Source organism: Aspergillus udagawae (assembly GCF_001078395.1).
Source record: "Aspergillus udagawae IFM 46973 DNA, scaffold_7, whole genome shotgun sequence".
Lineage (NCBI taxonomy): Eukaryota > Fungi > Ascomycota > Eurotiomycetes > Eurotiales > Aspergillaceae > Aspergillus > Aspergillus udagawae.
The window spans coordinates 62,853-77,563 of NW_025091270.1; the positions used below are offsets into that span (position 1 = coordinate 62,853).

The 14,711-nt window shown below is 49.0% G+C and overlaps 8 protein-coding genes across 8 annotated transcripts; 3 read left to right on the plus strand and 5 right to left on the minus strand.

The window, feature by feature from the left end:
- Nucleotides 1-254: 254 nt before the first annotated feature.
- On the minus strand, nt 255-1,603 carry Aud_008697 (NAD(P)/FAD-dependent oxidoreductase; the record flags this gene model as incomplete). The annotated part of the gene is made up of 2 exons (XM_043293562.1): nt 255-1,343; nt 1,397-1,603. 2 exons carry the CDS (start codon nt 1,601-1,603, stop codon nt 255-257), a joined length of 1,296 nt encoding a protein of 431 aa, XP_043149497.1.
- Nucleotides 1,604-2,221: 618 nt separating this feature from the next.
- Aud_008698 (uncharacterized protein) lies at nt 2,222-4,139 on the minus strand (the record flags this gene model as incomplete). Its single annotated transcript, XM_043293563.1, has 4 exons — nt 2,222-2,394; nt 2,447-3,396; nt 3,452-3,924; nt 3,990-4,139. 4 exons carry the CDS (start codon nt 4,137-4,139, stop codon nt 2,222-2,224), a joined length of 1,746 nt encoding a protein of 581 aa, XP_043149498.1.
- Nucleotides 4,140-4,449: 310 nt separating this feature from the next.
- Aud_008699 (uncharacterized protein) lies at nt 4,450-5,347 on the plus strand (the record flags this gene model as incomplete). The annotated part of the gene is made up of 2 exons (XM_043293564.1): nt 4,450-4,580; nt 4,822-5,347. 2 exons carry the CDS (start codon nt 4,450-4,452, stop codon nt 5,345-5,347), a joined length of 657 nt encoding a protein of 218 aa, XP_043149499.1.
- Nucleotides 5,348-5,382: 35 nt separating this feature from the next.
- Aud_008700 (pyrroline-5-carboxylate reductase family protein) lies at nt 5,383-6,354 on the minus strand (the record flags this gene model as incomplete). The annotated part of the gene is made up of 3 exons (XM_043293565.1): nt 5,383-5,390; nt 5,432-6,259; nt 6,309-6,354. 3 exons carry the CDS (start codon nt 6,352-6,354, stop codon nt 5,383-5,385), a joined length of 882 nt encoding a protein of 293 aa, XP_043149500.1.
- Nucleotides 6,355-6,751: 397 nt separating this feature from the next.
- On the minus strand, nt 6,752-7,824 carry Aud_008701 (proline dehydrogenase family protein; the record flags this gene model as incomplete). The annotated part of the gene is made up of 2 exons (XM_043293566.1): nt 6,752-7,562; nt 7,619-7,824. The coding sequence occupies 2 exons, from the start codon at nt 7,822-7,824 to the stop codon at nt 6,752-6,754; spliced, it is 1,017 nt and encodes a 338-aa protein (XP_043149501.1).
- Nucleotides 7,825-8,754: 930 nt separating this feature from the next.
- Aud_008702 (uncharacterized protein) lies at nt 8,755-9,193 on the plus strand (the record flags this gene model as incomplete). Its single annotated transcript, XM_043293567.1, has 3 exons — nt 8,755-8,866; nt 8,919-9,028; nt 9,119-9,193. The coding sequence occupies 3 exons, from the start codon at nt 8,755-8,757 to the stop codon at nt 9,191-9,193; spliced, it is 297 nt and encodes a 98-aa protein (XP_043149502.1).
- Nucleotides 9,194-9,580: 387 nt separating this feature from the next.
- On the plus strand, nt 9,581-9,929 carry Aud_008703 (uncharacterized protein; the record flags this gene model as incomplete). Its single annotated transcript, XM_043293568.1, has 2 exons — nt 9,581-9,849; nt 9,902-9,929. The coding sequence occupies 2 exons, from the start codon at nt 9,581-9,583 to the stop codon at nt 9,927-9,929; spliced, it is 297 nt and encodes a 98-aa protein (XP_043149503.1).
- A 629-nt stretch (nt 9,930-10,558) lies between these two features.
- Aud_008704 (putative amino acid transporter (Mtr)) lies at nt 10,559-12,184 on the minus strand (the record flags this gene model as incomplete). Its single annotated transcript, XM_043293569.1, has 5 exons — nt 10,559-10,680; nt 10,771-10,981; nt 11,034-11,425; nt 11,721-11,982; nt 12,035-12,184. The coding sequence occupies 5 exons, from the start codon at nt 12,182-12,184 to the stop codon at nt 10,559-10,561; spliced, it is 1,137 nt and encodes a 378-aa protein (XP_043149504.1).
- Between the last annotated feature and the right edge of the window lie 2,527 nt (nt 12,185-14,711).

A 14,711-nucleotide genomic window follows, 5' to 3' on the forward strand; every position in this document is an offset into this window, starting at 1 on the left:
GAACTAAATAACACGGATGGTTGGTCGCGAATAACAGTAACTCTGAAGGATGCTTAATCGGCTGAGTTCGGGGTATGTCGCTGTTCCTCAACGCACTGGCGACCTATCTGTATCAAACCCATCACGATATTAAAGCTGACTAAGAGAAAAGGCGGTGCATCATCCTATACTTAATCAATAAGGAAAGAGATAGATAACATAAACGCGTTCAAGCATATCAGAGAGGTTAGAACCACGACAAAGGGAGCAGAGAGTTAAAGCTTCACCGTTCCAGGTTGGATATCCTTCAACTCCCTTGGCTCTCCGAGCCTCCAACTCACATCACCACCCCAGTTTACCTTTCTATCGTTTGTCCCGAGGCTCTTCCACTGCCATCTAGCAACCTGTTGCTTCTTATCGGGCGCCTCAAGTAATTCCTTAACCCAGCGGCCGACGATAGGAAACATCTTGAAGCCGTGCCCTGAGTCACCAGAGAGTACGACAACCGTCGATGAAGTTTTCGGCACATAGTCAATGATGAAGTCTGAATCCTTTGTATCCGCAAACCAACACAATGACTTGCGCACTAATGGTCTACTCGCCAGATTGGGAAGGGTGTGTGCCAGCAACCGGCGTATCTGGAGTTCATCGTCTTGAGGCACGAAGGCACTCACTTCGAGGGACCGAGGCGCATGCGATACACCTGTGGCTGGATCAGTATTGACATACCCAGCTCCCATTGGACACAGCTTCAGTAGATTTGTCTTTGGGTCAGGCTCGAAAAAAAAGCCAAGGTCCCGAGCGTAAGTGACAGGAATACCGCGCAATGCTGATGTCTCTTCGTCCGTGAGATGCACGTGTGCAACGGACCATGACTTTGCGACGACTTGAATCCCGAGCTCAGGGACGAGATTGCAGACTGCAGCGCCAGCAGCAACAATCACCAGCTCGGCGGCGTGGAATCGACCATTCTTTGTCTGGATGCCGATACTCTTGCCGTTTTTATACACGATATCTGACACAGCCCCTTGCTCGCCCAGGAAGAACCGTACGCCACATGCCCGCGTTACCTTATATACGGCCGCGAGCGCATTCCCAGAATGAGCATATCCGTCGTACTGATTCATGTACCCTTTCCATCCAAGAAGCTGGCCGTCTGCCTGCCAGAACCATTGGCGAATGGCATCCCTCCCTTCCACGGGCACGACGTGAGGTTTGAGCTGTGGATGGCGGTCGGCCGACTCTTGGAAGCGCTTGAGAGTGGCAATTGCTTTCTCGGTCGCATTTCCCGAGACACAGTGCAAAAAGCCTGTCTGATGGAAATGCGGGGCGAAGAGGGGCGTTTTCCACGCAGAGATAGCTTCCTGTAATACGTTATTTGATATACAGTATATTTCTTCACCCAGCACCGACGAACAAGTGTAAGGTCTGTGTAGAATGGGTCCTCGTATTCGGCCCGAACGATTTTATTCAGATCATTGGCGGCGGAATAGCGAGGCGGAATCTGGTCATCTTGCTCAAAGATAGAGATGTTGCGATATCCATCCTGGGAGAGATGCAGAGCTGTTGAGAGGCCGAATGCTCCCCCTCCGACGATGATGATGGGGCTTTCCTTGGAGACCATAGTTACTTAGATTTTGTGTTTTCAGATGGGGTTGGTTCATCATCATGAGTGTTAACAGTCGGTGATTAAATGGAGTCGCGATACAGCAGCCGCAGAAAGGTACGCGGGAAGCCAGCCGGTGAAATGAAGATAGCGAAATTCATGCGGAGTGCCCAGAGCAGTTGGCTAGATCAAGATCATTGTGGATTATTGCGGCTAACACAGAAACACATCGTGCAATACCCATCGGAACCTGGCCCGATGCGGGGATCCATGAAGGCAACTGGGTTTGTTTCTTTCCATATCCCTTGTAGGACAGCACATTAGGAGAAAAAGAGAGCTAAGGGATCAAGGCGGACCAAATGGGAACGTATGTTAATCGACTGTTTTCTACGCCGCAAAAGTAGTTATCGTTTCATTAGACAAGTCATGTTGTCGCAATAGGGTGGAAGATGTATATCTCGCCGCATGGGATTATGCATACCGGTCTTTCTAAGATACATCGACAGATTCCCTTCGCTTTTGCTTTCATAAGTTATGTGGAATACTTTTAAATTATCATTTGGCCTGAGTCAAGTGGCGTGTTGAGGCATGGTTTCGAGCCTCAAATAAGGTAGCTATACTACATCCTCAATTAGTCTAGTGGTTGCTGGGATATCTATAGCCATCCAAAGGAAAGAACTCCTCCTTGATCATCCTAGGGCTGGTAAAACGCCGCAGAATATCAGAGCTACCGGCCTTGTCATTAGTCCCGCTGGCCCTAGCACCTCCGAAAGACTGTTGGCCGATTAACGCAGCAGTCGTCTTGCAGTCTGTAGACAGTTAGTTTCTGCACCCTGTCAAATCTAGTAGGGAATGAAGTACTGATGTAGAAATTTCCAGCTGAGTAGCGAAGAGCATCCTCTGCTTCTCTAGCAGCTTTTCGATCCGTGGCGAAAACGGCGCCGGTCAAGGCAAATCCACCACCGGCCTGGTCGACCTTCTTCAGCAGGGAGCTCCATTCAGAGTCAGGGTAGACATAAACAACCAGAACTGGGCCGAATATTTCCTCGTTGAATAGACGGTGGTCCGGAGACTGCGCCTGGTAGACGGTGGGGTGAATGAAGAAACCAACCGAGTCGTCGTAAGTGCCGCCAGCCAGCAACTTCAAGGATGGATCTTTGTTGCTCGCGTCGAGAATGGACTTGATCCTGTCAAATGACCGGCGGTGAATCACTGGACCCATGAAGGCCTCCAAGCTTCCGTCGGGGCTGCCAATAGTGATGTCGTTGATCCCAGCTTTCAGTGCCGTCAGGAAATCCTCCGCACGGGACTCTGGGAGATACAGACGGGAGGTCGCGGAGCACTTCTGGCCCTGGTACTCAAAGGCGCCGCGAATGGTGTGATTGACAGCGCTTGAGATATCGGCAGAGTTGTGAATGAGATGGAAGTTCTTGCCACTCGTCTCGCCAACCACTCTCGGAAATTCACGGTATGTCTTTTTGCCGATCCCCTCCCCAATTTTCGCATAAATAGATCTGAAAACGTCAGACGAGCCGATGAAGTTTAGTCCGGCAAAGTCACGGTGACAGAGAGCCACTTCGGTGATCTGCTCCGCATCCCCAGGCACGAACTGGACTACATCCGGTGGCAAACCCGCTTCCAGAAGGATCTTGTAGACCAGAGTGCTAGCGTAGATATTTGACGGCGAAGGCTTCCACAGAACGACATTGCCCATCAACGCAGGACCAGAGATCAAACTACCTCCGAGGGCAGTGAAATTGAATGGCGAGATCGCGTAGACGAATCCTTCTAGAGGCCGGTATTCCATGCGACTATAAAAATGAGCGTGTTGGTTGGTATCCGCGTCATTTTAAAAAGTATTCTTACCTCCACATTCCATCTGTCCCCCGAGTAGGCTGTCTCTCCAGTAACTCCGCGGCAAAATTACAGTTCAGCCGGAAGAAGTCTGCCAGTTCAGCGGCGGCGTCAATCTCAGCCTGCCAGATATTCTTTCCCTGACCCAGCATCGTCGCGGCAATGAGCTCAAATCGGTACTTTGTCGTCACCAGTTCTGCCGCCTTGAGGAAGATGGCCGCCCGGTCTACGAATGGTGTGTTTTCCCAATCCTTCTTTGCCTTTAGCGCTGACTCAATGGCACTAGAGACCTGCTCCTTAGTGGCGAGTGGGTAATTGGTGAATGTGGTTGCGTGTTCTGCGGGCAATGGTTGATCCCACGACTGGGATGCCTGCTGAGCCTTGCCGTTGTAGTAGATACTGCTTTGGACAGGCAGTTGGGATCGAAGTTTCGTCAATGCTGCTTCCAACTTGACACGCTCGGGGGAGCCGCGGGTGTACAAAGGCTGTAGTTCACTCGATTAGCTGTCAACCCTCAACATTAAGCCTCATACTGAATGCGAAAACACACATTGACCTCGTTTCTTGCATCTGGAAGTCGGAAAGGAACAGTGGCCTTCTTCCGTGTTTGGAGCACAGGGGCTCTGATGGGGTGCAGACTACGCCCGAACAGGCGTGCAGATGTAGCCACTCTCGATGTAAGAAGTCTGCTTGAAGCCATAGTTACTGAAAATTTCTTTTTCTCTAGGAACACGATGTAGAGCAGATGGTACCTGAGCTGTGGCAAAGCTACTTTTATCCGCTGGCAGGCCTCGGCAACGCATCCGGCGCCTGTAGCTTCCCCGCAACGAACTGAACAGCTATCAGCAAGGACGGGAAGAGAAGCCGGTGCTCTGTTTCGGCCTATCCAGCCTAATGACTGATACGGAACAGCTCGACTATATGGTCCACCCAAGTCATGGCTACACTACTGACTGGAAATCCATGCAAGTGATCCTCCTCGTAGGGGATTTGGCATCGATCTCTGAGCCATGAATCCCTCACACGCCCAAAGCCATCATGATTACGGGAGCTTTTATGGCTGGGGACAGGTGGGAGGAGACTTGGCTGCTGCTGCTATCTCAGCGGCATTGGTGGCTCCAATGGTGACAATGATCGATGGGTGCGTTACTTGACATGGATGTGGATATCTCGCTGATATATCATGACAGGGCATTGGTCGAGAAAACAACTCTTCGCAAACCTCTGCTAGATGGTTTGCGTCATCACTCTCGCGCCGCTCTCAGACATCCTGGACGATTCGTCTTCTCTCGTCCCTATGGTCTTGTCTGGACTCTATACGCAGCTACATATTGTGTCGCAAACTGTACCGAAACAGTAGAAACAGTAACCCATCCATCTAGCGCTGGCACCCTCAGCTTCGTATGCACCTTTTTGGTCAATGTACCTCTTGGTGTGCGCAAAGATATCCGGTTCGCACAACTCTTTGGCCGTCCGAGTTGCATTGAACCCACTATCGCCACAAAACTCGCTCTCCTTTCGCCAACTGGAGTGGGGGCAGCAGCAGCCACAGCGACACTTCTTCTGCGGGATGCAGTCACCATCTACGGGTCCTTTACACTGCCGCAGCTGTGCTCAGATTCGATTCCTGATAGCTTGACCACTCACCCGTATTCCAAGATGATCATCACACAGATGATCGTGCCCGTCTTGTCCCAGTTGGTAGCTACACCTCTGCATCTCCTCGGTCTGGATCTCTATAATCGCCAGTATCCAATACCCTGGTCCGATCGATTCGCTATAATTAGCAGGGATTTGCTATCGGCGACCGCCATTAGGTGTACGCGCATTATGCCTGCGTTTGGGCTTGGGTGCCTTACCAACGTGGGCTTGCGGTCATTCTTCCATAGTGACAGTCTTACTTCGTAACATGAATCACAATAGAACTCAAGATTGCCTCGATTCTATATTTCTACTATTTCGTATCGTTAACATGACTCGTCCCATCCATACGGCGGGCAACCGTAACAGCCTCCCGCAGTGCTCTCCCAACGTGACCCCGTACTCCTGCCTCCTCCATCATCATCAGACCACCAATAGTACAGCCTTCAGGAGACGTCCCTTGGTCCTTCAGAAGGGCCGGATGTACTCCGCTCTGGAGAAGACTGGCCGCACCTTGCATAGCCTGGAAGATCATCACATGCGCCATGTCCCGGGGCATGCCCACTGCTACAGCGGCGTCAATCATGGCGTCCACAATCACAGCAAACATCGCTGGTGTTGAGCCCGCCACAGCTGTAGCGGCGTCCATCAGACTGGGGGGAATGTGAACTGTTTTGCCCAGTTTCCCAAAGATTGAATCGATAACTCGGAGGGATGCCTCGGGTACCGTAGGCTCTGAAATCTCAATGGCTGTGAGAGACTGTGAAACCAGTGCGGCAATATTAGGCAGGGTGCGAACGACCCATACCCGCCCATCTGTATTGCTTGATGTGATTGCGCTGCCGTACAGGGTGGTCTCGAGCTTCTGTCGTGTCCAACCAGCAGCAACGCTGATCAGCAATTTGTTGGCTAGGGCATCCCGAAGACCAGGCTGTGTCAATTCAGCCTCAATACGGCTGGGATCAAGTGCAAGGATTATCACGTCCGAGTCTCGCACGGCGTCCATGTTGTTGTCTCTGTAGATGAGGAATTTTTCCGCAAACTGGGGGAATTGCGAGGCCAGTCGCAGCTCCGAGGTTTGACTCTGTACGCAGGCGATATATCGGGCGAATGGCAAGGAAGTGCGTTTATCTTCAGAATTTTGCAGCAAGCTTCTGAGGATCGCAGTTCCCAGGTTTCCTGTCTCATGTTAGAGAATTGGCAAGTTCTGGGGCCCGGTGATACAGACCACATCCTAGGAGACAAAGTGTGCGCATATTTTCGGTCTCAGCCATAACACGGGTAATACAATTGTAACTTTTATTTTGTTATCATGGAACGAGGAAATGCAGAGAAGTTGCGAGTGATATAGCCGTAGTAAATAATTGGCAGAAAGCTTATACGGAGTGCGGAGTAGAGAAACCCCCGCTCACCGAGGGACAATCAGTGGGGTCGGGATCGTATCCGAGTATTATGACGGTGCAGGGCAGCCCAACCTGATCTACAGATGCTGGCTGGAAAAAGTTGGCATATCTCCCCACATGGGTACTCTCTGCATAGAGTAAGGCTGGCAGCTGACGTAGCGACCCTTGCCCCCGATAACTTCAACTGCATCATACACTGGCACCGTTTAGAGCACAATATCACAACCAAAGTTCAAAGCTGCGAGATGCCATTCTTATCCTAATCCACCTATGTAGAAAACGAGACAAGAGACTCGAGTCTTCTTCTAATCTCCGTCTTCAAGGCTCTATGCTCATCTCCCGTTCTCGACACAGCATCGCGATTCTCAATTGCGCGTCGAAGCAGATATGCCAGGCACTCTCCCATTGCGCCCCATGTTGAGCATTTATACACCTTCGGATCACCATCAGGACCCTTGAGTTGCAGGAGGCTAAAGCTGACTTCATCGGACATTCCATGAAGTTGTCCAAACCCCACCGGCACAGTAGGTAGCTTGGCCTCCACACGCTGCCGACATAACTGATGAGCAGCCAGCAAACTGGCCTTATTATGACTAGCCAGGAACAAATTGACTGCTGGGAAGGGAAGCCCATCCTTGACCCCGAACTCCCCTATCTCCTGCCTCAATGCACCCTGTGCAATTCTGTCATAGGCTTCATCAGTATCCTTCTTGGTGTCATGGATGAGGGATCTTTCGTCAGAGGCTATGTATGCTCCGCGGACTAGCTTCAGGCCCAGCGTGAATCCTTCCTTGCTGGCAGCAGCCAGATGCTGGGAGAGGGTGTCTGGAGTGCTCTTGAGGTAAGCTTGGTAGGTGTTGTACACTAGCGCATATTCGTCCCGATTGTATTTACCCATGAGGTCGAGCGTTATGCGATGGATACCTCGTTGGAAATGCTGAGACTCCGCGTCAACCAGGATCTGGACCTTGCGGTCTTTGCATTTTGTGCAGATCTCGTCGAGCGCGTCAATCATTTGCTGTGGTGGGAGCTCTCCCGCGGCAAACGCTTCAGTGACGGTAGGACCAGCCCCCGTCAACCTGACCCATGATGTGTCAAAACTGCAGCTCCGCGAAAGATGAAAGAGTGGACCTACTTAACAGCCAAGTAATCACCTTTACCGAGTAGCTCGACCGTCTGCACTGTTCCCTGTCTCCATGCCTCGATACTTGGACACTGCATTTCCTCAAGCTTGCTTGGCTCCGCGGGTTGTGAAGAGATACCCAGCCCCTGCCGGGAATTTGTTCGATGGTCGAAAACAGTTTCCTTTGCGTAGGTCATGATCACACCCTGAAGCCCCATATCCTTGAGCCGTTGAATTGTTACTTTTGTCTCCTGACCTGTTTCTCCGGCACAAAACTGCTTGTAAAAGGTCGATTTCAAAACTGCATGGAGAATGGGATTCCGGTCCACACTCAGTAGAAACCCTCGGCCCGGTTTGCAAAGAAAAGACAAGATTGACAAAGAGGGGAGAAGCAAATATGGCTTTGAAGAAATGGTAGTGACAAGGAATGATCGAAGCAGCACGCCGGTGGGCAGACCTGATAGAGGGGAGGAACTGACTTCGGGTACGCTTCTTGTTGCAGCTAACCTAGCAGTCGAGACGTAGCGTACCTTGGTGAAGTCTTTATTGCAAGTGTTGATGAGTGGAACTCCCATACATCTTGACATCGATGGTCCCAGTCTCGCAGCGTGGCCTGTGAGCCCGGATAAGAAAAGAGCCATATCGTTAACCCTATAACATATAAATCGAACAGTAGCAGAGATTACCCAGCTCTGCAGTTCTGAGGATCAGTGAGTGGATTTAGGGTTCAAGTTCTCCTGGTTATCAATGTATGATTGAGAGTATGCCCTGCTGCCCTGAATCATCTGTCGGCTGACTTCCCGAATCGATGCTGGGTTGAAAGTTGAGGGGTATCTCCCTGCGGGGTTATAAATCAATCAAATGTCAGATTGGTCCCTGTGCTATCGTTGTGTCAATGCGTAGTTTCAGTGAAACCATCGTTATCCAGACCGAGAGGAATCCTTCCCGTAGATACACCTCTGAGTCGGCCTCGATGCCGATTGCCTCTCATGTCCAGGTTTCACTCTCCCAAACTGGAAAACCATGGCCCACTATCTTAGCTTTTGCAGTGCTACATTGTCTATTGTATCTTGATAGGATGGACAGAAACATTCTTGTGGACCAGCCGTCTGTTCGATCCCGGGTTCCTTCCAATAATCACATCCAAGATGGAAGCTGGTGTTTCTGCCCGCAAACCAGCCGTTGAAAAAACCAATGCTGCTGAAGCAACCAAAGAGATTGTAGTAGGAGCTGCGGGGGGCATAACGCAGGTTCTAATCGGTTTGTGGCAATCGACATGTAGCCAACATATTGGTGTTATTGACCCACCTAGGACAACCTTTCGATATCGTCAAAGTACGGATGCAAACCCAAGTAAATGAGAATGCCCTTCGGGTTGCGCAGAACATCTGGGAAAAGGAAGGTCCGTTGGCTTTCTACAAGGTAGATACAATATTTGTTTGCTGTCTACACACTTTAATTATTCTGTTGAAAGTTTATAAAACGTTGTATTGCCGAACTGACAAGATATAGGGCACTCTGGCGCCGCTTCTGGGAGTTGGAGCTTGCGTAGGTCTCAACCCTCACCCGCTCGAACAAGGCATCTGATGAGGAATCTGGACGGTCAGATAAGCATAGTATATTCTACTTTTCCATGGCTTTTCGCATGCTCTTAACTTGCTTCATTCTGAAATGGCCAGTGAAGCTAGCCATCCCATGGCCCTATCGCACCTATATCTTGCGGGGGGATTGGCAGGTCTGGCCAACAGCGCCATCTCAGGACCAATGGAGCACGTACTAATTTGCCTTCAGATGCAGCCTTCGCATACAGGCCAGAAGACATACTCAGGAGTACATAACTGCGTCCGAAACATTCTCCAAGAAGGGGGACTAGCCGGCTTATACCGAGGTCAAACGGCCACCATTCTCCGCGAATTTCATAGTTATGGAATTTGGTTCTCTATCTTTGAACTGTCACTATCTCAAGTGCTGAAAATGGAAAACGAACAGCGTGATGAGATAGCCAGCTGGAAAATTGCGGGCTGCGGTGCTCTCACCGGGCAGATTTTATGGGCGGCGAATTATCCGTTCGATCTTGTCAAGAGCAAGATGCAAGCTGACAGGTTCGGAAAAGAACGCAAGTACCGCAATATGCGCAGTGTTATCTGGCATACCTGGTGCACTGATGGATGGCGTGGTTTCTATCGTGGTTTAGGCCCGACATTGTTGAGAGCTGTGCCTGTGTCTGCAGGGACGTTTGCCGTGTGAGTGGCCCTTCGCTATTTTGTTTACAATACACATATTGACCCTTTCCAGCGTTGAGACTGTACGAAAAGCTGCTTAATCACTGTCAAGGTCTGGTGGCTGCAGGTTAAGCAGCAGCGACAATTGATATTATGGTGAGACACTTGTGATGGATTACACCGCGAGAATCGAAGCTCAAAAAAATCAAGTCACTTTTCCCGCAGCATTACACATAGATCTATCTCAAAATAGTTCTAGATCCACAATATGGCCTCATGCTAATATTGGCCGCATCATTATAACTTGACCCTGGTGCTTTTTCATCATCCACAGCAAGTAAAAGGCGACCAACCATATCTAACTGGTGTCATATTTCTGTTCTCTGAATAGAACTCTGCTACTTTCACTTTAACCAAAACAAGATATATCAGCTTCGCAGCATAAGTGTAGTGCCAAAGAGCTCTAACTGTCCTCGCTATTTACGTTTAGTGTGACTATCGTGCGGCTTATGATGCTACATTAGCGATCCTGCACTCAGAATGGTCTGCATTTTGCTACTCCAGTCATAAATCATAGTAGAGCAAGCAGTCCAAAAATGTGTCGGCATAGCTTCAGCTCGTAATAGTGGCCATATGGTTTAATTCTGGGTGACAAAGGCTGTTCTGCCTCCATCTGGCATCACCCCTCACGATACGATTGCCAACAGGGGTCCGACATACCAGACAGAACTTAGACAGACTTTGAGTTGTCAGCGCATGACCAGGGGACTGAGCCTCCAGACACTTTGTAACTGTCAATGATGCCAACGACCGAGCCGTAGGTGCCGGCAATCATTAGAAACGTCCCTGAAGCTATAACAAACACGCTCCAGCAAACCATAAAAACCCACCTGGGGCTTCTGTCATCCTTGCTCCTGCTCCTGTTGTCATACAGCCACATACATCCCATCGGTTGAAATGCCATCAACGTTCCAAGAAGGGCGCCGACAAGTGAGACGAGGCCGCCGAAGACGGGGATGGCGCTGGCAATAACGTAAGCTGAAATGGCAATGGCAAAGGTGCAGCTGAGCCATGTTCCCCAGTGTATGAAGCTGCTAGAAGTCAAGTGCTTGGAGCCTCGGAGGATGCGGACAAAAATATACTTCCCCGCCACCTACAAGTCTGTTAGCGTTCGGTCCCTTACCCTCTCGGTGATGCACGCTTACGTGTATGACAAGGGTCGTAGTAACTATCAACCCTGGTAGAGCGAAACCATAGCAGACCTTCTTCACAGTCGCACCAGCAGAGCCGAGGGCAGGTGAAGCGACGTAGGACCCGCAGTAATAATAAACCACGCAACCAATCGCAATGTATATAGCAGTCACACCGGTCTGGCAGACTAGCAATGCACGAGCGTAATATCGAGGATCACGCATCTCAGAAACAATGGGGAAAAACGCCGGCGTCCCTGCGTATGCAAAAACGAGGGTAGACACGGCCGAGATGGCCTCCGTAAAGCTGGGATTGTTGACTATCTTGTAGTCAGATGTCCAAACCCCGTCTTGCGGCGCAGCGGCAGGACGATCTTGGATGCCAACCGCAATAGTAACGATGAAAACTGAAGGGGAGGTCAGCTCATATCGGTGGATATACGGAAGTGAAGCGCACTAGAAGTAAGTATGCACGCTAGTCCGATCCATGCGAGCCAGCTGATGCGGCTGAGAGTCTGGATGCTCCCAAGCATAAAACCCACAATTGCAGCAATAGCAACAAAGATAGCAGTGCACGCGCCGTGCGTCGAGACTGCGTTCAGGCCAATTGAGATACCAAGCATTCCGGACCCAGCGACAAAAATCCAGTCTCCTTCATGTAAGCATTGGAATGTTCTTTTTATGCTTGGGGGATACACGTACAAAGGCAGAACGCAATTCCCAGCACCTCACGACCAATGCGGCCGAACATCAATTTCCCGGCGTCATCAATCCCATACACCGCCCGATGGCGCAGCTTGAAGACACCGACCATATAGTCCGACCAAGTTGTGATGACGGCGATGGTGCAAAGGCAAATCACCCCGGGGACTAATCCCAGGGTATCAAAGGCAGACGGAATAGAGAGGACGCCAAGGCCAATCTGGGTCTTCATCATGAGGGCAACGGTTCCAAGCCATCCTACCTAGCAGACTGTCAGTCTTTGAAGGTATCACGTATCTTGACAGGCGGCATACATTGCGATAGTTGGGTCCTTCCTCTGTGATTTCTCCAAACACGGCATCGTGAGCGTAGGCTGGGTCACTGTGGATTTCGCCCACCTGCTGCGACTGAATTGGAGACAGTGCGGCAGAGCCAGATTTGGTTTCTGATGTTTCGGATATCATTGTTGGTGATAGAAATAGAAGTAGCAAGTCATCAGAGAATCACAGGGACACTAGGCCCATTTTAACTCATCCACCGTCCCTATTGACTTAATTTGATATGACCGCCCATCCCCTTTTGGGGATACGTACATTGGCCATGGCAGTACACCATAGCAAGTAGCAGCCAGTCCCACACCACTTCTTGCCTGTGAAGGTTACTTATCAAACTCTCGACGTCTCATCCAATCGAACAAGGTTCACGCCTAGCTTTTTAAAAAAGTGAGAGAATCAGGAGGCGGGCTTTTTTGCCTCCAGATCATCACTAGGAACGCTCGGAAGACACAGGATAGAGTCGTTCAATCAAACGTCAAGAGTTTATGTTAGGGTTCATTAAAGTGGGTCCACTCGGGAACGAAACCGTGTCTCATTATGATTGTGATGAAAGTCGGAATCGCAAGCGATGCGGGGAAGTGCTGTCTACAACGTCTGCTATCTCGCCGTTTGGCTTTAGATATATTCTGTATGTAATGACGTCCTAACTTTCTTCTGTGCCTTTGACTTTCATCGCGTGGGATGTCTTACGAGAATTAAGCTTCTCCAGCGGTACCCAGTTTTGCTTGCTGGATGGAGCCTGTCAAAAGAATATAGGCCAGAAATGTGTCCGTATCAATACTAACTAAGAAGATACTGCCCAGATGGCTTCGTAGCGTGGTGGTCATTCGGGTTGACAGCCTCTTACGATAGTCTACTAGAATCATAAGACTGTTACGTCTAGGGTGAACGTATGAGTGTCTCCTATATTGGCGCCGTTGAGTAGAACCTGGCGGTTTAAGACACAGTCAGACCAACTCCTTTTCGGATTCACGGACAACCAGAATAAATACAACGCCGGTTCCTGTCCCGATGCACGAGAGACGCTAGCTAGGAATTAGCAATATTCTCGTGGTCAAGTTCCTACTATTAAATTTGGTTTCTCGTCGAGATTGGTGAAAAATGCGTTGGGTAAATATAATGATAGAATAGACGCAGCTCAGAGATAGGATTTATTCTGTTATACCCAAGGATACAGATCTGTCGGTTCTGGCCGTTGTCGTCTTGCTGGGGTTATCACGGACATGTTGCAAAGGCCTCCTACATTTGCGGAACAATTTGCACAGTATTCGACTATTAAGATAACATAGTATACACTAAAAGGTGCGGCGAACGGCGATAGGACACCATACACCCCAGTCATGCTACATATATGAAATATTGATGTAATATCTATAGAGTTGAATAGGTGATGGTTAAAAAGCATTCTTAGGCCATAGTAGATAAAGGTTACTGCATATATATAAACTACCACCACTTTCATACTGACTCTAATGGAGATGATTATTCCCTTATATCTCAGCAACCACTATATATTTTAAATTAATATTTCATATTCAAATAGCTTAGATACTAGGCTATCTTGTGATATTAGAATTTCTAGAGAAAACTTTAAAATTAGTGATTACTAAGCAACATAGTGCAGGTTAGTGCTACTAAACTGATAAAACTGCAAAAACTATGGAGTATAACCAATGGGTTTCACCAAATGGATTCAGTTTCAGGGGTAGGGAAACCACAACTAGTGCAGTTCCCTAGGCTAGGCACCGAACCCTCACCACTGCGAGTTCAGTGAGGGCTGGATTCGATTTTAGCGGCTCGGTTATGCCACTCTAATCATATCTCCAACCCCTTTGCCTTTCGTTCACTTCCTATGTTCTACATAGCTATACTGCAAAATGATATTATGCCAATAAGTGCCCACTTTCGTACAATAATATTCGCAAATGTAAGATACACAATCATTGTAGCTTGAAGATAGTAAAAGTTTGCAATGTCAGGGCCCAAACATCAGCACAGTATAGTAGGCTGTAGGCAAAACCCGCGTTCGCTATAGGCCATAAGTTCCCACCCAGTGCCTTTGATGAGAGGATAAAGGCTCACGACAAAGTGTACACTAAAGACTAAGCTCTCAGCTGGGATTGATAGCCTTACGTGTGGTTTTTTCTTTTTTTTCTTTCAATTTTTTTTTTTTTTTTTTTGTATATATTATTTTTTCGTGAGGGCGCCATAAATGTGGGGAAATTCTAAGTTTCAAATCATGCCACAATACTAGTAAGGGAGCATCTTCACAAGATCGGCAGGCTGAAGACTGTGAAATATTTAGTAATCTAATGCCGTGCTCTTCCCATAACACACTCAACAAGGCATACTCTTGAGTAAGCGTGGTATGCGTGGTGAGGTCGACGTCATCATGACATTGTCGCATTTACTCGTACCACATATTTTTACTTTGTCTCGTAGTAATCTCGCGTTCATGTACTCGAGCGTACGTTGCGTTTTGAATCTTCGATGTCGGCTCTTCCTATTCTACCGAAGCGACGACAGAAGAACACTACAAGGCGTGGAGCCGGTGGCTTGATTCGACTCAACTCGAGAAGAAAGTTGAACGACACCGAATGAAGATCTTAATCGTGGTCGCGAATACCCAATGAGAACTTGGCGAACTGATAGAAAA